The sequence below is a fragment of the Barbatula barbatula genome (genome assembly GCF_947034865.1).
Source record: "Barbatula barbatula genome assembly, chromosome: 2".
In the NCBI taxonomy this organism is placed as follows: Eukaryota; Metazoa; Chordata; class Actinopteri; order Cypriniformes; family Nemacheilidae; genus Barbatula; species Barbatula barbatula.
Window position 1 is genome coordinate 11,374,765 of NC_136767.1, and position 24,549 is coordinate 11,399,313.

The following is a 24,549-nucleotide window of genomic DNA, read 5'->3' on the forward strand; positions in this document are numbered from 1 at the left end:
AATCTAATAAAGAAACATACTTTTCCAGAATGGCCTTTTTACATGTTCCCCGCAAATCTGAGTCCCATGTTTGAATTAATCTTTATAATTTCTATTCAACTCTCACTGTCCAATATTATTTAATATCTATTGAGACTCACAAAATAAAATGCATTCAATTCAAATAAACGTATTATTACAGATTAAACCGGGCCTTGTTTCACACCGTACTGTCATCAAACACTTTTATGATGACCTCCTCTTCCTCTCTTAAATCGAAAGCCCCTGACTTAAGAAAATGCAGCTCTAGCACCTGTCTCCCCCCTCCCGGTTCGAGTGGAGACTTTGGGACAGGAGCGGCTATATCTTTCATGCAGCGCTCATGATTGATGGCACAATAGCAGCTCAAGGAAAACAAATCCACAGACACTTTTCAGGCTGTCGGCGGGACAAAAACCAGGAGCAGCAACAGAAGGACACGAAATCACGGCGGAGCCCAGCAGCCGCTGACAGCCTATGATAAAGCGGCCTTCCTTAACTAAACTCGTAAAGCACGGGACAATAAAACTCAATCTTCTGTAAAATCCAATTAAGTCATTATCTGACTGATTGTATCTTTAATTGAAAACAGAAGTGACAGTAAATTTCTGTGATATATCAGGATCAATCGATACTGCTGTACAATCTGCTCTCCAGAAGTGATTTATAATGCCAAAGCCATATAGGTAACTCCACATTCTTCTCACTAAAACCACTGGGGGATGAAATTAAGAGTAAGTGCATTTAATAAAAAAAACAAGATGGTCGGGTTATTGATTACAGCAGATGGGGCAGAATCGAATGAATGTTTTCAGGGTGCAGAGCAAAGAAAATACAAGTAATCTTCATACTGGGTTTAATATGGTCCTCCCCGCAGTCGAGCCTTGTGAAAGTCAGTCATCGATAACCATTTTATTTCCACAGAACATAAGAGAATATAAACACACAGCAAACGCAAATTAGCTTTTGCATTGTTTTATAATGAGAACAATAATAAAAGTATTTGTAACATGATGGTGTTGGTGAACACACCATAACACCACAATGGTTAGGTTTACACAAAACCAGCGTCAGAAGAAGCTTTAAAAGTGTGTATTAGTAAATGACTAAGTTAGTCCAAAAACAGCCTTCATAAAATGTATTATTTGGCAAAAGTTTAAATACACAAAATATTTTAACAATGAATTTTCATATAAAGCGAATCATGTGTCTTTTCAACCTCTTCAAACAAAAGAATACAAAAACATTTCGAGGATCTTGAAGATTCCAAAACACAGTGAAAAGCTGTTTAAGAAATATTCAAATCTTAAAAAAACAGCTCGGTCATTTCTATCGGATCTAGAAACTGGCATCATTAACAGTTAAATATAGTGTCACGACAACCTTCAGCAACCTAAACAGACAAAGTTTTGTGTCCCCTTCTCCTTTACCGTTTATTCACGACTATAGGACACTAGCTGTGCAAACACTATTAAAATCAAGGGCACAGCTCAACATTTTACAAAGAAAGCTCAGAAGAGTGCTGCCTATTAGATGGATCATAGGAACACAGTGGATGCAAATCATCAAAAGTTCAATGATGTCCTTTAGTGATGGCCATAAATAAACAAGCTGATCGCTGCGAGATTGAAGCATAATTTAATAGTATCGGTTCCCCTCTACCTGCACGCTAACCCAACTGCCCCACCCTCCTCTGCAACAGAAGACTGGAGATGCTGGAGAACTGATATACTATTGCATCATGAAGGTCGTAGAAAGGAAGTTATATGTTCCATATGAGCAATGACAGCAACATTGAGCTTCAACAGAGTTCTGATTGGAGTATATATGGTTTGATCTGTCTTGAATCAAACCCATTCATCTTAATCAAACGGTTTAAAACATAGTAACACTACATGGTAAAATAACTATATATAGTGCATATCTAATCATCGCAAGCTCATTTCTCTTAGAGAAAAAAAGACAAAAACACAACTAATACCTAGGATAATTCTGAAGAAGAAAAAAACACAAACACAATAATCAACTTGATCAGTAACTAACTAAATAACTAACTAACAGTGTGGTACTATTTTGTCACTAGAATCAATGCGGCATGAAGCTAGGTTGTTGAAGGCTTTTATTTGGTCGCTCCCTCTATGATGGAGTCCACGGAAAAGTTTCCAGACTCTGAGCTGCTCTCACACTCCAGCTTGTTTTCATTGCCCGTCATCGAGCTGATTGTCATTGTGGTCAAACTGTGGTCAGCTTGTGTTCCATCAGAGAAAGCTGAAATCAGATGGGTTAGAACATTTTAAGTAATAGTTGTAAAAAAGCATGCGCATGTGCTACAGCAATATCTAAATGACACCTGAAATATTCATGCTTGCTGATTTCACATATTGATAGGCTTAAAATGGAAAAAGTTCTAAAGTATTGTGTCGCTTCATTCAAATGACAGGATCTTAAAAACCTTTTGATCTTGAGGTATATGTCTTTCAACACTGCTTACAACATCCCAGGGTGATCCCTGCATTCCTGTTTCTGTTGCTCAATTGTTAGAGCATTAGTAGCACAAATGTCATGGGTTTAATTCCGATAATAGCATTTTCCTAATACACAAATGTAAATTTAAACTTTTTTAATAATTATAGGCAAAGGTGACTACTTTGATAAACCTCAAATCTAATATATATTGATTATTTATAGTGTATTATCAATATATTTAGTATATTGATATTTATATAGTGTGTACGACTTCCCCTGATATCAGGTTATACAAATATAAATGTGTATACACGTGCAGTACTGTATGTGTATTGAAATTCGTGCTAAGTTACACAAAAAAAGTTGTGATGATTGACAGGAAAACGGTGGGAATTGAGACGCACGCATTTTAGTCTGTTCACACGCTCACACATTTGTCTCACACTGATAAATAAGTGATAGCTTACTGAAATGGTAAACTGCTATTTTACTTAGTTTTAGTCTATTTTGCGAGTGAAATTTGTTTTCCGGCATTGAGTCCATAACACTAGATGTGGACTAGTGGATGCCGATTCCTGTTATTTGCACATGCCATCTGGCTGTTCTGCATGTCTGAGTGACTGAACTGCACAGTTTAACATGCTACACGCGTGATGCTCATGAATTTGTCTGTGTCTGCTCTGTGTGAGGACATGAACACATTAAATTCATCTCCAGAGTTTCTTTCACAAACATTTTATTGTTTTATCCAAGAAACAGCCGAGCTTAAAAGTAAGTGTTTTCCAATAACCTGCCAAAATAAAAGTCTGGTTAACTTTTATGTGGACAAATATATTACTATTTTAATTTGAAAAAAGCAACCAAAACTATTTAGATAAACTAAGTGCATCATGCATAAGCTGAAGTAAGTTGTTTACATTTGAAATGATTCTTTCAATTATTATTAATGTTTCTTATTTATACATTTGTATTATATTTCATTTTTAACTTAATATGGCAATGGAATGTACTAAATGGGTTTAGTTTTCACAGATATGAATGTATGCAATTACAGCAATCAAATGTTTTACTTTTCTAAAAAGGAAACAAATTAGTTGTTCATTTTAAGAGACCTGTCTTATTTCCTCTTGTATATTTAGTATAGCTCTTTAATAAACAAAAAGTATGTATTATAGGAATACCCGATTAATCGATGGAAAAATCAATACTCGATTACTAAAATAATCGATAGCTGCAGCCCTAATGGTGTCTTTTTGAAACCTTGTATCTTGTATTTATAATTGATATGATTTTATATATGCCATGTTTATTAGTCATCCTCTATGTTCATCACTGGGATTTTCAAAATATCCAACCAATACAAAGTATTTAAAAAAACGAGGATCTGGTGCGGGAACGTGGAGGATGATGGGGAATGGAGTCCAAGGGGAATCAGGCACGGGAACAGACAAGACCGTGACAGTCACATGAGTCAAGTTCGCATCAGCTGATCCTCATCTACCTATAGGTATATGACGCTATCACAGCTTCAGTTTTAACAATCATTCAGCTTACAGCAGTTTATCTCATTGCTCAGGAGCAAATTACCCTCCTCCATCCCCAGCTCCACCTCAAATTTACTATCAGGACTGGGCTTCTGTTATTCCTTTTCCTGAGTCCTCAATTACTTATTTACAAAATGTGTTACACTTAAATGTCATTTCACAATGTCACAAACAACATTGTTTGTGTTATGCTATTCAACACATTTTGTTGATTTTGTATAAAATACTTGAAAGGGACAACACGAGTTGTGTTACATAAAGTATTGTTTTAACACAACCTTTGTAAGAGTGTGGCCACTGTACAGTAGCCATTTGAAGTCCTTTAAAAAAATTGTGAACAAGCTGAAACTGGACAAGGAACAAATCTAAAGTGGAAATATTGCTGCTGTAAGCATTTCTTATCTTGTGATTATCATCTTATTCATTTAAACCACACAGCGTCAATTAACCACAGGACCACTGCGGTCAGCTCTCAACATTACAACAAAGAAAACACAATAGACTTTTTTATGAATCTCACACTGCAGTAAGTTCTAGCTACTTTGGCAAACTCACTCAACCTGACGATACACGTATTGAGCGAGACAGACTGCTGACTAAGCAAATGGCTATTGAGCAAACAGTAATGTGTTTACTCTGCTGAGTTTCCAACATGTCATAGATAACTAAAGAATAGCACTGAATCTGTGCCAAGAAAGTCCATCAGTATCATCAGACTTTGTTTGACATCAAATAAAACGATAAATTTAATTACTAGCTACGTTAATGTACACTGAAACAGTAGCGGCACAATCCATTACGGCTCCCTATAAACACGGATCACGGTTTGCGCATCGAGCCAAGTCGCCACTCATCTCAAAGTCCATATGAAGCTAATACATTACAGTCTCTACCCAGAATTACGAGCGTCGGGAGAGACAAGTCACACAAATCCTGTTCAGCTGCTTTCCTGACCTTCATAACCCGAGAAAAGGAACATAAAGACTGCGCCTCTCATCCCTTTTTTCCCATCTAGCTCTCCTCCTCTGCGCTGCTCTGGCGTGGAGGTAATTAAGGGGCGCTGGCGAAAAGGAGTCATTTTTCTCCTCATTAACTTCCTGATTGGTTTCAGGCTACAAAACTTTGCGCTCCGCCCGCAGTTTGTCACCCATTCCAAACTGGCCAATCGTTAATACTAATGTTTGTGTAGCTAAACTGCACTGGCGCTCTTTGCGCAGCAGTAAAAGCCTGCGAGCGGCTGAGCGAGGAGGGATTGGAATTAGCGGCAGTTTTAATTCTGAGGGAGTTCATCAGGGGGAAATCTATGGTGTAATGAAAGCAGAGATCTTGCGGGTGATTGGATGGGTCGTTCGCGGGATGGTAAATCACATGTGGGGTTGTTCGGCAAGCGGACATGTTCTGCGTCGTGGCTTCGTTGCCTTTGATTGTCTTTGTATTACCACTTAATATAGACTTATGTTGGATCGCCTTTAAACGATGTGTAATACAAACAATCAGGCTTTAAAACGTAGATGAGACTAAATACGAATTAAACGGATAAATTACTTGCTTTTACTTTTAATAGTTAACATATCTGTAATATGGCATAAGTGTCATAAAGTCCTCTCAAAACACTTTACACGTAACAAAAACCTTTCCAACACAGATGTATTCATCCAAGTTGCCGAACAAGAAATTTCCTGTGTAAACTACACACTGGCACTGACACAAGAATTTAACAAAAATCACACGTGTCTGTCAAGTGTAAAACAGTACTGAAACAAGAGAGGATTTACTTTTCTCTAAGCCCCAAAAGAGCTTATTCTCCCATCTGAACTTCTGACCTATTCACCCTTGTTCGGCTGACTATCTTAGATTTCCAAACTATTAAACCGTCTTTGTGTGGTTTAACAAAAGGAAGCTTTTTTTAAAAGAGCATGAAAAGGGGAGGGGAAACATTGAAAGAAGGCTCAATCATTTCTGGCAGTTTGGAAGAAGTGAACAAAAGCCCAGATGTGAGAGAAGATGGTTATTCAGGCCTGATCTATTGTGGATAAGCTCTTTCCTTGCAACTCATATAGTGCCAGCACTGGGCCATGAGGGTCCATAATGCCTTCACTTAGATAAACACACGCAGTTGCGCAGAGATAACGCAAACCGGGCACACGCACAAACAGGCAAACGTACATGCTCTAACGTGCAAGTCTCTCTCCTACACTCAGATGAAAATCGAAAAATCCAAAGCAGTTTTTACTGTATCAATCTAACACAGAATAGTTAAGGCTGTAGAATATGAGCGTTCTGTTGTTGGAACGAAAGAGATGGTGAATCCGCACCCACGTACGACACCGCTTCGGTAGAATGACATGCACATCTCTCAATCATTAGAGCTGTGGCAGGACTTAATGGCGCAGAAAACACAGGCCTACAGCAAGAAGGCATCACCTCAAACAGATGCTGACTCTTCAGCCAGCGAACAGCAAGAGAGACGGATGCTGTTCTCAGACTGGACCTCTCACTGCTGGATGCCCGGTTTTCATTTAGCAGAAAATATACAAACACGCAATGGTTGTTCTTCTAGGAAAATAATATTTATAATCTATTTAAATTTCATAGCAGAAGTATGGATGAGACATTTTCGGTCCAAACTTGAAATAAACAAATGTTATGGATGTGACAAAAACTATGAAAATGAATGAAAAAATATATTTTCATTTTGTAGGATTTTTAAGAATTAAAATGTTTAAACCAAAGGCAATAATGCCCAACAAATGCAGACGCAATGTCTCTTCATAGAGTAAGAATATATATTTTCATTTTCGTGTGCCTAATTATGGGGAAAATGGACCGTTAGGGATGTGATAATTCTGTTATGGATGTGACAACTCACTTTCCTGACTATGGAAAACTATGCTTCAAAAACAAACAAAAATGCTTCCTCACATCTGACCTATCAGTACGGTGAACTTTTTAATCTTAAAGTTGGCGTTTGCATAGAATTTCCAATTTTATTTACATCATTTGAAGAACATGTAAGTGGCAGAATGCTTTAAAAACAACAACCCCGGTATTTTTCATAGAAATGCTAAATTCATTATTTTCTAAACACCAAGGTATTTGCAACATATTCTAATTTACAAACTACAAATGACATAGAATATTGACATCTCTTCGTTCTCAACCAGTCCAGGCTCATCATCAGCCGTTTCGCCACCGAATCGCATCAGAGATCATCAGCCACTTCGGTTCCCATTATTGGTCTCTTAGAGATCTGCATGAGTGGCCTGTAACGTCTGACAGGAGACATGGTGTCAGGGTCAGAGGCTAATTAAACACATAACCACCTCCAGACCTCTATTGTTTGCCAATCTGTCCCCGGTCTCAAAGTGTCTCTGAGAGAGCTGACAGGCCCTCCTCTCTGCTAAATCATTGGCACTTCTGCCGCCGCCCCTGCAAATGACCCGTCCGTCTCCCTGCCCGCGCGCCCATCCGCCGAAACATTATGGATATACTATAATGATCCGAGACACGGAATCGATGATTTGAGGGATTTTGTGTCATTATCTTTAAAGGCGAGAAAATAATTGTGAGCTCAGAATAAGTGATGCAGGCAATTGGTTAACATGGCGGTGTGTGAGTATGAGGGGGGGGAGTAAAGCCTTCCCTGGGTGAAATAAGCATCTGAATATCCACCTTTTCTTGACGTCTCCATGGAGGGCGCCATTACTGCGAGTAACTTCCTGTTTGTTATTGCATAGTACATCTCTACACGTGAAGCATACATCCAGGGCTAAGTGACATTATAATCATTTATTAATTATTTTGTTTAGTCACACTGAAGCATCCAGATGCCTCCAACACTGTGTTATTTTATAAAAGATCCAACGCGATGTGATCAGGTTTATTTATATCTGGTGTGGGTATCAAAATTTTCCCGTCAGATAATGATTCCCCTGTTAAGAACACTGGACTCAGCAACCTCCGCTTTAGAAATGTGAACTGTTGATGGTTATGGCAAAGAATTCCTTCAATGTTAACGCTGCGTAAAGTGTTTTTATAAATGTAAAGCTCTTGGCCGTCTACATACAAAAGACGATATATCAAATGTGCCTGCTGGCTGAAGTTTAATGTCATCATCCCAGTAGATGTCGCTGTCCAATTTCTTGTGGTTAATAATTTAGACACTGCTCTTTGACATTATGATGTTTTAAATGACCTAAAAGTATTAAAAAGTTTAAAAGCTTTCAAGCTAACTTTGTAATTCCTAACTAATGGGATCAACCGGCGAACCGGAAGTCTTAAGCATCGGCCCTAAACGCAAGGCATAATGGGTAATTTTGTGCATCGCAAAAAAGGTGGATATACAGCTAATTGATTTAAAGTTAAGAGCTTCAATTAATTATGACCTTAAAGTAAACATTTTGCTGAATAAAGTAACTATATAACTATATATATACAACTACAACTATATAAATTGAGATTTTTTATTCTTTCTGTAAAACAGACATCGGGTCTCTTGAGGAGTACAGTGTGCTAAAGAGAGCAGAACCCTTAGCTGCAGTCATTATCCATTTAATCTCCTCAGTGCCTCAGGCATGTGTTAATGGAAATGTTGTACAACACATTACAACAAGTGCTTGAGCCTGGAGCAGGCAATTACACTGGTATTTAACCGATCCATAGAGAGAAAAGACAGAGCGTTTAGCATTAGCACTTGCGAAGGGAAGACAGCATGACATGGAGGAGTTACTGACTGTGCGGTTAAATAACACTCCACGCAGGGATTTTGCCTGCAGGCCACTGGTTCACTCTCTGATTTACTTGACTAAATGTCAGGCTTCAGCAATTCCTGGGAAAGACTTTGGATTGGGAGCCCAACAATTTCGCTACTATCAATAACTAATGTTGGAATAAAAAGCTACTTTCCAAAGTTTTTAAGTATTAAACGATAGAAAAACTTAAAACGATTTACAACCAAGTAAGCTTTCAAAAAGTAAGGAATATTTAATAAAAATAAAGCAATATGCATTAGCATCACATAAACAGGGTGTACAGTACATGTTAGGATCCATGGACAATCCCAGCCCTACATATAAAAGTGATAGCGGACAAACATGCTTTGCACAGCATGTTTAATTAAGTGACAATGATCTGAATTTCTTATTTGTGGTCAAATATCTAGAGCGATGTGTGCTGGGGGAGGAGAATTTATACACGTGTCAGGTTTAGTCAGGTTTAAAACACTTCCGCAAAAGAAACGCAGCTCATGACTCCTCAGAAAGCCTCCTCTCTCCTCGATCCTCTCCTCCTCCCGGTGCAGTTAGAGAATTGAGATTTCCTTAAAGATGGCATAGCTCGATTGGTTTCCGGGTCATAGGATGGAGGAGCGAGGATATGGAGGAGGCATTTTGAGAAGCACCCATACAGTATTGTAATACGCACTTAATTGTGGCATGCCATTGACAATTTTACTGAAATCTGACATGCATTTTACACAATAGCAATTTTCTCAAGATTCACTATTAACATTTTAAAACAGATCATGTTTATTGTTCAGGGAAGTGGGCAAGGTTATTGGCTGAAACCTATTATCTCTTTTGACCAGTTAATTGGTCTGGCTAAACTGAATGGAGATGTGCATACACAGATTCTCAGCGCATGCCTGACTATCTGACACATGTCACTGATTTGAATGGGATGTCTCTTTGTCCTTGAGTTCAAACCCTGTATGCAGGAGCAAAACAAAAAATCGGAATACCATTAAAAGGTTTCAATTATTGAATTAGAAATTCTCACAGACATGGAATCGTGGTCTGAAATGAACACATGCAAATTGTTGAAAAAGAAACTGATTTGTCAAAGATCTGGTAACTGCAACAAAGTAAATTAGAATGATTTCCAGTTTACACAACTACTATATTGATATAACTATAGCCTGTCTGACTCTCCTTGATATTTGTAATGTTGTCCATTCTAATTCAAAACTGTCAATACAAACTTTCTTCTATTCAAATCATTATCATCTCATCATGTTTTATTCTTTAGTGGAAAATCTTTTGTTTTCTTTTATCTTTTGTTTTCAAAACACAACGTAGAAACAAATAGGTAAGGGTGTAGCACTAACAATGGCTATTTATAGTATTTGAAATACTTTAATGCGAGTTACGTTAATATAAGTTGGCTTAAGAAATGTGCAATAATACACTAAAGTAAGTATAGTAGCAGTCAGACATGCAAAGATAACAGGTCTATTGTCTAAGCATATAACTGACCAAACAGAATCCCGTATTCCATAGAGCTGTGTAACAATGTGAAATAATCTCTGCATGAAAATGAAAACACAGGGAACTTTTTTGTAACACATTTCCAGAACATGTGCAGTTTTAAAGAGAAGCTTATTTTGAGTTCCTCAATGACATGTAGAAAAGAAACTTTTAATACATTTTTTTATATTATTTATATTTATAATATGAAATAGAATAAGAGAAATTTATCTTGTTTGTTTTTTTTTCTAAATATTTTCCATCACACCATATGACACAATTATTGTTAATTTCTCAACTATCCATACAGTATAGTATAATGAAATGCCAGTTGCTTTGGATTAAAGCGTCTGTCAAATGTGTGAATGTGAATATATTAAAACAATGCAATATACAGTTTTTGTCCTGTATGCCCTGTGGGCTTTTGACTGTTTCTATCCCAGTCAAAAATGTACTAGTTGCCAAAATAATAACAGTAAGTTGCATTGTTTGTTAAAAAAACTCTCTTCTCAATTTACCTGCCACTCGAAAGTGTGGCAAAATGTAACACTCCACTATCTTTCCTTAAAAACATCACTAAATCTGATTTCAAAAGCCTAGTGCATGTAGCTTCTTATGAACTCTTGCCCTAAACTGTAATTCTAGCCAGGTTAGCAAAACTGTGTAACAAGCAAATAATGGGAGACATGTAACAGCACTTAACCCCCAGGGCACAGGTTGTGCCCGAGTTCAGTACATGTTTGAAAAAGGATTAAACAAACAGGACGGATTAAGTGGTAAAAAAAGCTCTGTGGCCCCTGTTAGATGAGACGTTACACCTCTTCCTGCTAAATTTCTACCTCTCAATTGTGTTTGAAGCTTGGAGAGAGAACCATTATTTTCCTTTGTTGTTCTGCAGTGAAGAATGAATGAATGAGCTCTTTGATTGCTCTTATGAGATTCTGTGTTTTCCCTGAACTGTTTACGAGGCGTCCGCTACCACTGAAAATAATATCACATTCTGAGCAAAAATTCCAATACATCACCTACATACAATTTGTGGTTTGTGAATGGCTTCAGGCTGATCGATACATTTCAAAATCACATTACGTTTGACGTGCATTTAAGTGTGGGTGCGACTGGCTGGTTAATAACCTGTTACGCTATAAAGCTATAATAAAGCTTTTCTGTATTCATATTCAATGCCGTACTGTGTATTAAAAAAACAGGATTACCATGAACTTCATTATGTTTTTTGTTCAGATGTAATACACTGTTAGCACAATGTCTACAACATTCTACACCAGGAGGCATTTATCTGATATCCTGATTGTTCTATTTCCTTCCTTTCAAGCCTCTTCACGAGGGAAAAGCACCCTCTCCCAAACCGTAAAGTCGGCCCAGTCCGCGAGACAAAACTAACTATGAATACTCCAATAATAAACAACCACCAAAAGAAAAAACACAGCACAAGATAAAAAAGTAAAACCTATAGACTGTCTCGTATAACACTGAAATTCCAACATAACTCACAGCGGGCACATCATCTTACGAACTGGGCGGCTGGCGCGGGTGAGGGGGGGCGGATGCGAGCGGCGGAATGGCTGCCCTGACGGGTGATGGAGTGCAGTGTCACCTCCGGCTCAGGCAATTTATGGCAGAGCGCTGCTGACGAGCTCCTAGCAGTAAAGAGCGCACAGGGGCGTATTTCACAGCGAGCTGAGTTTTATGAAGAACACTTCGACGCCCCGGCAGGCCGCCGCTCGTGACGGATGGAGAAAGACGCATGACAAGCTTCATCATTGTTTGTAAATCTTAACTTGTTCCCGCTCACTAACCCCAGAGGCAATTTTCCAGAGACAGCTGTGGGGGCCGCTCGGAAAGGACAGCGTCACACTGCTGAAGGTTATTTGGCCTCGTATTTGGCCAACTGATTACTCTGGCGCTAAAGAAAATAAACACACACGGTGCAAGCCATGGCGCAGACACAGATTATACGGCGTATACAGAGGACACCTAAGATCTAGACACTCCAGATCTAAAACAATGCTACATTGTCACGTGTCTTATGGTAAAGTTACTTTAAAGTAAACGGGAAGCACTCAAATATACTCTACAGTCTCTTTTTCCTCTTAAACAAAAGGGTCTCATAACAGTTGTTTAAGTAGAAATACTTATCTGTCAAACTTAACAAAGTCCTCTATGGTTACTAGAGCACAACAATGCTGGGAACAAGATCCAGAGTATGGCAGGTACAACTGAAACAATTGTGAATATGACACTATAGCAAAAAGGTGTTTGACTGAAGGTGAGTACAAACCCTGCCTGAAGGATTTATCGGCAACCTAACTTGCTGTTATCCAGTGGTCTTACAAATCTTATGAATCCAACCTCTTTAATTGGAACAAACATGAACTTTGCACTATATTGTACTTTACCAACCAAAAAAAGATACTCTGCACAATTTATTCTTACAATTTTTTCAGACGGTTTGGCAAAAAAGTCTACATTTTACATTAACAGTGTTTTACTAGCTAGATGCACTATTAACGGAGTTAAATGACTGAAAGTTGTGAAAAAATGAGTGTTCCATACTCATACATTTCATGCTTCCACAATGCTTAGGTGTTCTGAGGGGTAATTAGCATGTTGCTAGGCACTTGCTAGTTCATTCTGGTTACGTGTTGGTTCATTTTAGGATGTTTTCGGTGATTGCTAGATGGTTATTTAGCTTACTTAGCTTAACTTAGTCAAAAATCTTTTTATATATAATGTAAACTAGGTTGACAAGACGATTCATTAGATAGCACCCCTGTTACACGATTTGATGATTCAAAATGGTCTGTAGCAAGATGAAGCAGCAGAAGAAGAAGGAAGTGTAAAACTTAATAAAAAAACGAATCTGAAGTATGAGCAACAGTGATGCTTGTCAAATGATCACATGACAAGAGTCAGTATTTGGGACAGTGAATACAAAGTACACATAAATTCTTCTTTGCTGGCCTGTGTGTTTCTGTCTTTTGGAGATGGGACCACCCAGCTCGGAGTGTTTTGTGTTGTAATGGAACATAAAACCCCCTGCAATGACAGTGGGGGTGACAGGCACCCTTATGTTTGAACCACTGGAAATCAGCATGCGAAAATCATTTAGGTCCAGGGCAGGTGGCAGGGTTGTATAGGGGAATGGTGGATCACAGAAACACAACAATCATACACAAGATGAGCGCTATGATGTCCTTCAATACTCAAATTATTCTGCACTGCTTGTGTATACTGTATGACCGATCTTACGCTGATAATACAACAAACCAAACAACATGTGAGGTCATATAAATTCAATAAAGTAAAGAAGAGTTTAAATCTACTGATTCCAAAACCTAGTAAATTATTGTAATCTTGTTTTGCTGTGCAAGCAGTCATAATTCAATCTTTCTAAAATGAATAAACAACTGGACATTACACCATTTCAAAACTGTAGAGCTTTACACAATGGTAAGCACATTCAAAACGTTAACATACAATTTATGATGTCCATGTTTCTTAGATTTAGATTGCTGCGCTTAGCACACGGTCCTTGTCTTTTAAATCGGAAGTCACCAGAACAAATGACCCTCATAAACGTTTTACCTTTGAATTTATTTATTTTTTTATCAATTTTACAGCGCTCTTGACTATGAACCTCCCTCAGATGTACTTGCTCACTGTTGATCATTTCTGGATAAAAGTTTATGGGCCTAGGAGAGAGTATGGGAGTGTATGGGACTGACCTGATGCTTTGGGCTCAGGGCAGGTACTGGGTGGGACACAGGCAGCCTGACTCAGGTAAGGTGGATAGTAGGAGTGTGTGCGGTACTGGGGAGACACGTTATGGTTGGACAGGCGGCCGTCTCCAGCAGGCATCTGTGATGCAGGTGGAGAAAGAAAACTGTTAAACATGTAATAGTGTTTTGATGATGATACTTTTTATTATTCATTTTTTAAGCGAGTGAGCAAAAACAATACGACGAAAGTTGCTGATGACATATGATAGAAAAAACTAAATCTTTAAGTGCCCGCTGGGTTACTTGTCATGTTTGGGAGTCACAGATCTGAAAACAAAGCTATCAAGCATATTTAAGTGAAATGTGTCACAATTTAGTGCCCGGTTGAATTGAAACCCTTGAACCTGGAGAGCCCACTAAACATTTAGTAATTATAAACACTTATGTTTCATTCATTCATTTTATTTGATTGATTCATTTTAATAATTTTTTATTCTACAATGAATTTGACTCTTTTATTAGACGGTCTCTGTCAGAACATGATACAATGTCTATGGACACCAGGAGTTTGTCAACATTGTTGTTCCTCAATGTGTTTGTGGGTTCAGCTGCATTTATAAAATATTTGATAAAACTGAGTGTGTACATTTAGTACATGTGACACTATGAACCCCTGGTCTGAAAGAGAGGATAAATGGTCAATGTGGGTCATGGTTGACCCCTTACCAAGAGGCACCAATGGGTTTTTTGCCTCTCTCTTTTTTATATAAACTGCAACAAACTGCCCTGGGAAGATTTTTTCCTATTGTGAGAACTTTAAAATAAGCTGTCTACTTGACAGCACAGAGGCTTTAAGGTGTTTTCAATTTCGCTTTTATGGAATTTGATTTCTGTCAGCCAGTAATATGTCACCATTTACTGTCCACCCCATCAACTCCTGACAGTTTTATTAACTGTTATTTAAACAAAGTCGGCCTCTTGTATTGCCTATGACAAATATAATAGAAATCGAACTGTATTTTTTCAAGAGTGCCACACCAATACATACATGAAATTTACAATAAAACAAAAAACCAATGGGGAATCAAACATTTTGGGAAAGTGCCTCAACAAGAAAAAGTCGAGCACTAAATATCAGTTTGCAATGCTACAAGCATGCATTTCCATGTACATTATGACTTTTTGTAAAGCCGTTTTGAAACGTGTTTTGAAAAAGCGCACCTGGCATGTTCCTTTCCCCAAACTGCCCTTAAAATAAAAGCCATGGTTTTGCCGTTGCTTGTACCATGCAACAACAACATGCATTTTTTTACCCCTCTAAATGTCCCATAAACATAAATAAACAAAATAAGTGAAATGAAATTCATGCAACATTCAATCTTTATTGATCTTTATCTCAGGTATGAACATTCCGGGCAGAAATTTGGAAACACTGCAGTGCCTGCATAGTGCAGCTGACAGTGACCCAAAATTGCACTAGTTGAAGAATACAGTTATGAATCCAGATTATGGCAAACTGTTCAAAAATATGACCAATCATGGTCTAATGAAAAGACTTCTCCGCATTGTGCCACCTCAGCATTGTTAGATGTGGAGCAGCCTTATTAATAAGGGCTGGCTGGGCTCCCTTACCTCCCTGAGTGAGCTGTTATCTGGCACCATCAGCTGTCTGGATCCTCTACGCCACCCTCATATTTTCATTCTCCACCTGCAGTGCAGCGGAGCTCCACTCGCTAGAGGTGGGAGAGGGCGGGAGATTGACACGCTGAGATAACGGAGCATCACTTCACCTTATTACCTCCTGATCAAACTAGCCCTAATAGAAGTGAAGAAGCTGTATTGGAAGCTCAGACTGTTCTCAAAGTCAAACTGAATGCATCTTCCAGTGTTGGGAGTAACTACATTGTTCATGAATTGGTATGAACATTAGCACTGCAAATGTCATGAGAACTCCAGAAACCCACATACTGACAAAATAACTTGGGCTGTGAGTCACTGAATGATTATCAATGTTATAATGGATAGACTTACAGGGATAGTTCACCCGCTAATGAAAGTTCTGTCATCATTATTCTTTAAAACCTCAATTGGTGGGTCACCACCCAAAAGTGGGTTACAAGATTGTTTTGAGTGGGTCGTGGAGTGTACAGTCAAAGAAACATGCAAGACATATATTTACAAAGACGTGTGGAAGCTGTTCACAGTTGCAGTTTGAGTAAAAAGTGCCTGAGAAAAATGCGCTGTCCGGATTCAGTATCTGAGGTGAGATGTTCTATCGTTATTTTTCTAACTTGCCACAAAATAAAGCGTTTCTCACCTCAGAAAAAATCTATCCTGTCCTGTCAGATATTATACTGTGCTCGCAGTGCGCACTCACGCACATAATGTGGAGCGCGCTGTATATCACTGCACTGTGCAAAAGAAACTACGAGCATGCATGTGTGAAATAAAAGTGAAATACCAATAAATCACTTTGTCTGTTACTGGGAAGGATTAGCATGAAGGTATATTCATTCTATTCAGGAGCAGTTTCCATGTTTCATTTACAGTTCATGATAGTATTTTGTTTACTATGGTAACTCTTGTTTCCATAATGCAAAAATGCCATCTTATGCTCATTTTGTGTTATTTTGTTTATATGACTGTGGTGGCTCATACCATCTATATACTGTATATATAGATATATATCTTTTATAAATACAAATTTAAAAATAAAATTTTAATCTTCCACCAGAATTTTTTTTTAAGTCAAGACATGACATTTAAACAGGACAAACATGCAACCTGGATGACCCTGTGTTATTAGCTTTGTGTTATCAGGGAATAATAATGCCTTGGAACGACGCAAAAAGTCAGTCAGAATCAGGTATTCCACAGTGCTGTGTAATAAGTAAAAGTAGTCAACTACTCCTCTAACTACATGTTTAGAGTAGTGTGACAGTAGCTTTGCTATTTTTAAAATAATGTAGCTTTTAGTCTAAAAAGCTACTTTGTCCACCAAGCATGACAAATTGCTGTATTTTCCAAAACATTTTTTTAGTACAGTAAGCAAAGGCAGTACTCAGACATGCTTTGTCCTTTCTCATTCTGCACAGTGTGTTGTGTCCGATTCATGTAAGTGAATACGATAATTCACACACTGTGCACCTTCTTTTTTTGTAGTAAATCATTCCGTTTTTAAATGCTATTTGTCATGTTTTTAACCCTGTTATACAGTATATTATTCCGAACTTAGTTTCTTTAAAATTATAAAGTGTTTGTATGTGTTTGCATAATATGGGTAGAAAGATGACACATAAATTGACAAAATGTCTACAAAGTTGCATCATCTTACAATCATAATACAATGCTTTAAACCATTCAATAGCTAGTGATAACAAAAACAGTAGCTCAACCAGGGGTTAGATTAAGATAGGCCTTTAAGGAACAGGTCAGCCAAAATAAACATTCTGTCATCATTTAGTCACCCTTGAGTTGTTCCAAAGCTGTATACATTTCATTATGATGGAACACAGAGAAATATATTTTGAAGAATGCTTGTAACCAAACAGTTCTTGGTCACCATTGACTACCATAATAGGAAAAATGGCAATGATATTCAAAAATACCCCAGAACTGTTTACTTTTATACATTCTTCACAATATCTTATTTTTTGTTCAACAGAACGAAGACATTTATATATATCCTACAAAGGCAGTCAATGGTGGCCAAGACCTGTTTGGTTACAAGCATTCTTCCCAATTTCTCAGTGTTCATCAGAACAAATATATTTATACAGATTTGGAACAACTTGAGGGTGAGTAAATGAAGACCGAATTTCCATTTTTGGGTGAACTGTTCCTTTAAGTCATTTTTACCAACATGTCTTGCGTTTTTTGTGTGCATTTGTGCATTTTGAAACAAAACAATGACACTGATGGCAGTTCAAGATGTGTCATTGCAGACTGTTTTAGTTTAGACAGCTCTAACATTTATTTTTGTCTAGGATTAGTCTCAGGTAAACCACCCCAATTTCCATTCTGTTACAATATGAGCACATGGTGCAATGTACAGTGATTATTAGCGTTAACCCAGTCTGTCGTGACACTGGCTCTTCATTGTAGACACTGTCTACATCAGCACATGCTGCACATACAGTATATGAAGATCTCTGTTTTAAGATATCAAATTGGACAGCATGAAATTGAGGGCATCCTCAAAGTCATGGCCCGTTCAACTTTGATATACCATCGTGGCATTGCAACAGTTTTACAAGTCCTTATTAATCAGCTCGAGCCCACTGACATAAGACAGAATTTTCATACCATGACCTAATATGACTTTAATATGGAGATCAGCCTGTGTATATGCACACTTATTTATATTGTTAAGTATCCCCATTGTATCAAATCTGATCTACTCAAGCGTGAATTAAATTAAATCTATATTTCTCCAGGGACTCATTTATGAGCGTTATATAAACACACACACACACACGAGTCGTTGATGGGACTATATTTCAGGATATTTGTGCACTTGGATCCCTGATGGCACCCAGGGTCACCGCCTCCATCTCTTCACTGTGTCCCAGGGTTTGAATTGCAAAGGTTAATGATATTGCTTATATCAAGATATAGCTTTCCTGTTTAAACACGGCTCTGTTGAAGGGGGGACTTACATTTTTATCTCAGATTGCCTCTTTGACAATTTGAAAGATGAATCAAGGCCATGTATTTTGAATCTTGTTCACGGTGCCATAGAGAAACCTCTTTTGACTAAATGGCTCTTTGTGGAGCAAAAATGGTTCTTCTATGGTATCGCTGTAAGGAACTTTTAAGCACCCTTATTTTTAAATCTGATTACAAAAATTATCGCAAACCTATAACCATTTGTTAAAAGATTATGAAATTGTTAGAGGAAGAGTTTAATGCATGAGCTCTAGATGCATCTGTACAATTTTCTACCAAGTTTTTTCTAATTTCTTATCCTCCTTATATTATTTTTATTTATTACATATATACATACAGTGTGTACTGTATATAGTAGATATATGGACCAAGAGCTTAAAATCATATTGCATTTCTGAATATAAACACAAATTTATTTTTAAGATTATAAAACCTTTAAAAAAAATCTGTAGAATGAATAACAAATACTTAGCCATTGAGTATTATTATCTATATAAATAATAAAACTTATTTTAAGACCTTTATTTTAGTTTTTTTGCTTTTAATTAAATATCAACAAGCCATCCTTCTCAGATCATTATTGGAAAATATGGATAATCAGGTTTTACATCTTTTCCTGGGAGTTAATGCTTGTCATTAAAGCAAAAGGTCGTTTTTTCACTTATAATTAAAAATTGTTTAAAAAGTTTTACTCAAATTGTTAAGATGATTCTACACATTTTATTACTTGTAATAAAAAATGATACCACTTTAGAATTACGTAAAGGAACAATAATGTTTGTTAGACTGAAATTAAATGTTTGTCACAACGTTAACTAATGTCTCGTCGTTCAGATAAATTACAATCTTTTCCATATTTACTGTCCAACTTTGAAACTTAATTTGGCCTAAGCTAAAATAAACTGCTGCAAAAAAACAAAGCAATGTTTAATCAAACTTGAATCTATGTGTTTTATTTGCTAAATCTTTCCTCTGGGAATCTTGAGATAGATGTACAGTGTGGATAAGGGTTAGAGAACCTCCAATGACAGAATTAGTTGCGGTTCCGGCTGGGGGGAGCAGGGAAATGTAAACAGCAAGATGTGTAGCGTGGCATGAAAGCTCCACACCTTCCTGCTGTGTTCAGCCAGTGGCTTGGAACGATGGCACAGGTATTATCACTATACACTGAGAACAGAAGCTCACCGCGGCCTGCCAACTTCAACAGACCAGCCGGGTCCAATGACAGCAGCCCCTATCAACACGGCAGCAACACACTTAATCACCTTATTAACGCGGCCTGAGCGACACGGGATGTAGAGTGGATGAGTGCTGAGCTGTGTGCCGTATGCTGGCGTTCACACGGATGTTTTCAAGTGTGCTTGTGTGGGGTACTGTACGTTTAAAGGTTTGACCAGAGGAGGCTGTGTTTTGGGTCAATGGATTCTCTTAAAATAAATTTTCTTTTGAGTCTTTGTTTCTGAATGGTGTAATTCACTGAGGTTTTACTCAACCTTATCAACGGCTCCTGATATCTTGTTACAAAGTGTAAAAGTAGGAACATTATACATCTTCTCTTGTTTATGGACAGTTAGTGTTACGCAACTCACTTTATGAGTAAAATGATTACTTTTTGTGTGTAAAGAAAGATTGAATTTTACTAAATAAATATACCGTCGTGGAAAACATAAAAAAACATTTCAAAAGTGAAATTCTTTTTTCTGAATTTACTATTCATAGGTGTGTGTTTAGGTACAATTATTATTTTTGTTTCACTCTTACAATGTTTCTCCCAAATCTCAAATAAAAATATTGTTTCTGGAGAAACAGATGCTCTGTATTTTTACAGACCTCACGTACTGCAAAGAAAATAAAACATGTAATAAGGAAAAATTATAGATTTTATCACAATTTTCATGTGTCTTGTCATTCTGTCATTCTTTCACATGGCTGTTGGATGATTTTGTCACTCCTGACGTTTGATTTTGTTGAACTCCAGCAGAGACTGGACTGGAATAACTACAGAACATTTAGAAATGCTGATTTGAAATGAAAATTTGGAATTATATCTTGAATCCCCCCCCCCCGCTGTATTTATAAAGTTTTGATAAAAAATTATTGTAAAAATAATAAAATCTTTTTTTGGTAATATGGTTTTTACATACTGGTTTGATTCAACATTCTGATGACACATGTTGCTACTGTATTACCAGTATTATTATATTATTATCATATAACATATTACCTGTCCCTTTCATTGTTAGCCGAAACATATTAACCAACAAATTAGTAAATTCGTCAAAACATGAATAAACAAATGCTCAGGTGGGGGATATGTAGAATTACATGGACATTTTAATATGCAGCTCTGAGCTGAATTCTGCATGAACAAATTCTTTACGAGTCTGTTTATAATAGATGCATTTATAGCCTGTAAGAGCAGCTCAGACTGTCTGCACCTGACATGTAAAGGCACATTTACAGTACCTGGTATTGCTGGTAGTTGTACAGATTGCTGTAGTAGGAGGAGTAGCGTGTGGGCTGGTAGAGGTTGTAATAGGATGCATCAACCATTAAGTCAGATGTGCCCTCAGTGTGCCCTCTGCTGGTCGCTGCGGGACTCAGAGACAGCATGGAACGGCTCCCTGAAACATCGAAAACATGAGTGTGCCTGCTCTGTTCTTTGAAAAAGCTCATTTAGATCTCATGCTCTTGACTTCATCACAATATTTAAATGAAATAACACAATTTAATAAAGATCAATATAATAAAAGAGTGATTTCATCTTTTAACAGTTCATTTTCCTATTTCATTTCAACAAAGCAAATGTTTTCCAAAAGTTTTCAAACACAATGTTTCTAAATATCTGAATAGGATGCGCGTGTTCACAAAGAATCCATAAAAATATCCCTGAACGACAAGTTTTGTTATTTTCGTAGATGACTCAGGATCCTGAGTTATACGCCATGTCCTCATTGGCACTTATCTCTGATGAAAAATTCTGAATACCAGTAACTCCTGCTTCATCTGTCAGCAGCTGAAGAGGCTACTGAGAACAGTCACAGACCATAGGCAGCCTTGACCTGTTTGGTATTCAACTCCTTGCATGGTCCCTATCGGAGCCCAGGGAACAGGATGTCTCTCCCGTTCATCGAACCCAGCAGCCCTGCACGAACACGAATCAAAAGACGTCTTGATCTGGCAAGTCCCAATCACCAAAAACACCGAAAGGCACAGTGTGCACGTTTTGTGCCTGACTGTATTGTGTTTCGAGGGGGCTGGTAGAATGGAAAATCACGGGATAGATACAAGATGTTCGTTCACAGAGACTGTCATGAATAGTTCAGGGGGTCAAGAACATGTTTTCCCATGAATTGTTTAAAAAATCTTTTTTTTGAAACCCTCCCACAAAGCAAAGGTCAAATCATGCCCTGTTTTAATGAAAGGAGGTGATAACTGATCGAATGGGAGATTCTGATGGTCAAGGATTAAACGTGATCTTGTTTATTTCACGGCTCTAACTGTTGAAGCATCCTAATCGCATTCTGCAAGCTAATGTAGTACAATCATGTACTCCTCAAAAACGAATTACAAAGATGCAAATCAATAAATATTTATCTTACCTCAATCGCAAGGCATTTTGTCACACTTTATGGTATTATTATGAGCATTCACATTCACACAAAAAAGAAACGTATACCTTCATAATATAGTTGAGCCTTGCCAAATATACTGTATGTCAGTGTGATTATATTGTCTTTCAATGCTTACCAAAATCTATGCTAATTCCGTAATTATTTTAAAAGAAAAAAAGACAGTTTGAATTAGGAGTTTGAACCCAACACTGGTAACATAATAAAAATGGCCTAACCAGACTCCTCAGTCAAAACCAGGTCTGACATAAATCAGTCACAATATCAGATTTTTACTACGCGTTTGCTTTGGCAAAAATAATTCACAAATCAATACTATTCCAATGCCTATTTCCGCTAAATAAATGACGCTATTTTTTTGGCCAATGCATCACACACAAAATACAAGTGTACACTTTGTAACCGTTGTGATTCTAAGACAAAATGTTAAACGGATGCACCAAACTATTTACAATATTATCATATATGTAGTACGGCATTAACACAATATCAGTAATCATGGTTATAAGTATCATGATCCTTGTCAATACCAGAATACCGTACACCCCGAATCAACATCTTCCTGTAGCTGAGATGTAGGCCTCGACTATATTCTGTTTAAATGATCAAAAGTCATGTGTGTTATTGTGTTATTAAGCTATCTGGATTTTTTTGTTATTACTTAATCAAAACACCCAAACTGCAGTTTGATTAATCTCATAGCCTTCCTGGAATGCACAATAAAAACATGATTTTGTAACTTTCCGGTTCTGAATAGAATAGAATAGAATGAGCTTCATTGCCAGGTATGTTCACACATACAAGGAATTTGTTTTCCTGACAGAAGTTCCGCAGCGCAACAGAATGACAGCCACAGAACAAACAACACAATAAAAGAATACAAAATACAAAAGATACAAATACAAATAAGTAGGTACGGAGACAATATACAAATTGACAATTGTATGGCAGGTATATTACAATGAGCAGTTATGTATGTACAGCTATATTATGTGCAAAAAATTTAAGTTTACACCGAGTATGTGTGTTGGATAAATAAGTGTATGTGTATGTAAATATAAATAGTGTAGTTTAGAAACAACTTAATCAAAATAAGCCAACGAGATCGTTATCTTACCCATGTAAATAAGGTATAAACTGATAAATGACTCTAAATATACCATTGAACTGTTACAGTAGGCTGTGTATACCAAAGGTTCTTTCTGCTCACCTGGGACAGAGGGGGAGGAGGGAGCATTGCTCATGGTGGGTGATGGAGCTCTCGGGCCCACAGTAAACACGTAATCTACTCCCGACTCGTTCTTCACAACTGGGTCAGAAACGGACAGGTTAACGGGACTGCAGAAGCCCATCTCTTCCTCCTGAGCCTGCTGCCTGCGTAAAGCCACCTAACGAAATAAACACAGGGTGACGTCAAGGCCCTAAACCGCACAAACCAGCGTAGCTCAATACCGAATGACCCCAACGTACCACAAGACCGAGACTTTTGTAAACAATTTACAATTCTAGAAGCAAGTGTGAAATTAAAGACGGATTTATAGTTGTCCGTTCGGTCGGTTTGATCTGTGAAAAAATCTTCGCGCCAAACCGCGGCTACCTGACACAGTCGCAGATTCCGCAAAGTTTAACATTGTAACTACCAAAAGTGTCTATTAAAATAAATATTTTACCTTGTAATTGTTACAACAACACAATTATTTGTAAACTACACTGCGACGGAAAAACGTGCGTGGCGGACGTCAGAGGGAGCGTGGCGTAACACGGCCGTTGATAAAACAACCAAATAACAACAAGCACAAAGATACAACAAAGTGACTCCAACAACTTTAAGCCCCGTTTAAATGCACAATGACATGATGTAAATAGACTTAGTTGTGTGTACCTGGGCAGCCATGACCCGCTGTCTTTCAGCGATAAGTCTGCATTTCTGACATTGGCAGTCCCTCCAGTTACAGAAGCGCTTGTGTCCCTTCAGCGGCGACACGAAGCCGTGGTTCCTGCAGCGCGAGCATTTGGGCATGCGGGACACTTTCCTGACCGGCATCGAACCGTTGCTCTGCTCTTCATCACTCATCGTGACAGATGATGGTCTTCTTCGATGGATTGCAGCGAAGCTTCTGTGCGCAGCGCGGCGGGCCAGATGATTATAAGCCGTGTATGATGCGAGGGAGAGAGGTTTGATACAAGGTTACTGTAGATACGAAGTTGGCAGGCACAGGTTTGGCGTGAGGGACATTCC

General features: G+C 37.8%; 1 protein-coding gene across 1 annotated transcript; it reads right to left on the reverse strand.

Annotated features, from left to right (window-relative positions):
• Positions 1–915: 915 nt before the first annotated feature.
• Positions 916–24,475, reverse strand: dmrt1 (doublesex and mab-3 related transcription factor 1). The gene is made up of 5 exons (XM_079487686.1): positions 24,193–24,475; positions 23,521–23,698; positions 21,145–21,302; positions 14,017–14,149; positions 916–2,286 (listed from the first exon to the last, which is right to left on the reverse strand). Exons 1-5 carry the CDS (start codon positions 24,382–24,384, stop codon positions 2,138–2,140), a joined length of 810 nt encoding a protein of 269 aa, XP_079343812.1. The 5' UTR covers positions 24,385–24,475; the 3' UTR covers positions 916–2,137.
• Between the last annotated feature and the right edge of the window lie 74 nt (positions 24,476–24,549).

What these genes read in the sequence shown, in the direction of transcription:
- dmrt1 (XM_079487686.1), bottom strand. Translation starts at nt 24,384, where the DNA reads ATGAGTGATGAAGAGCAGAGCAACGGTTCGATGCCGGTCAGGAAAGTG. An exon ending in AGCGGGTCATGGCTGCCCAG is followed by an intron (nt 23,699 to 24,192) that starts GTACACACAACT and finishes TTATTTCGTTAG; the next exon opens with GTGGCTTTACGCAGGCAGCA. An exon ending in CTCCTCCCCCTCTGTCCCAG is followed by an intron (nt 21,303 to 23,520) that starts GTGAGCAGAAAG and finishes TCGATGTTTCAG; the next exon opens with GGAGCCGTTCCATGCTGTCT.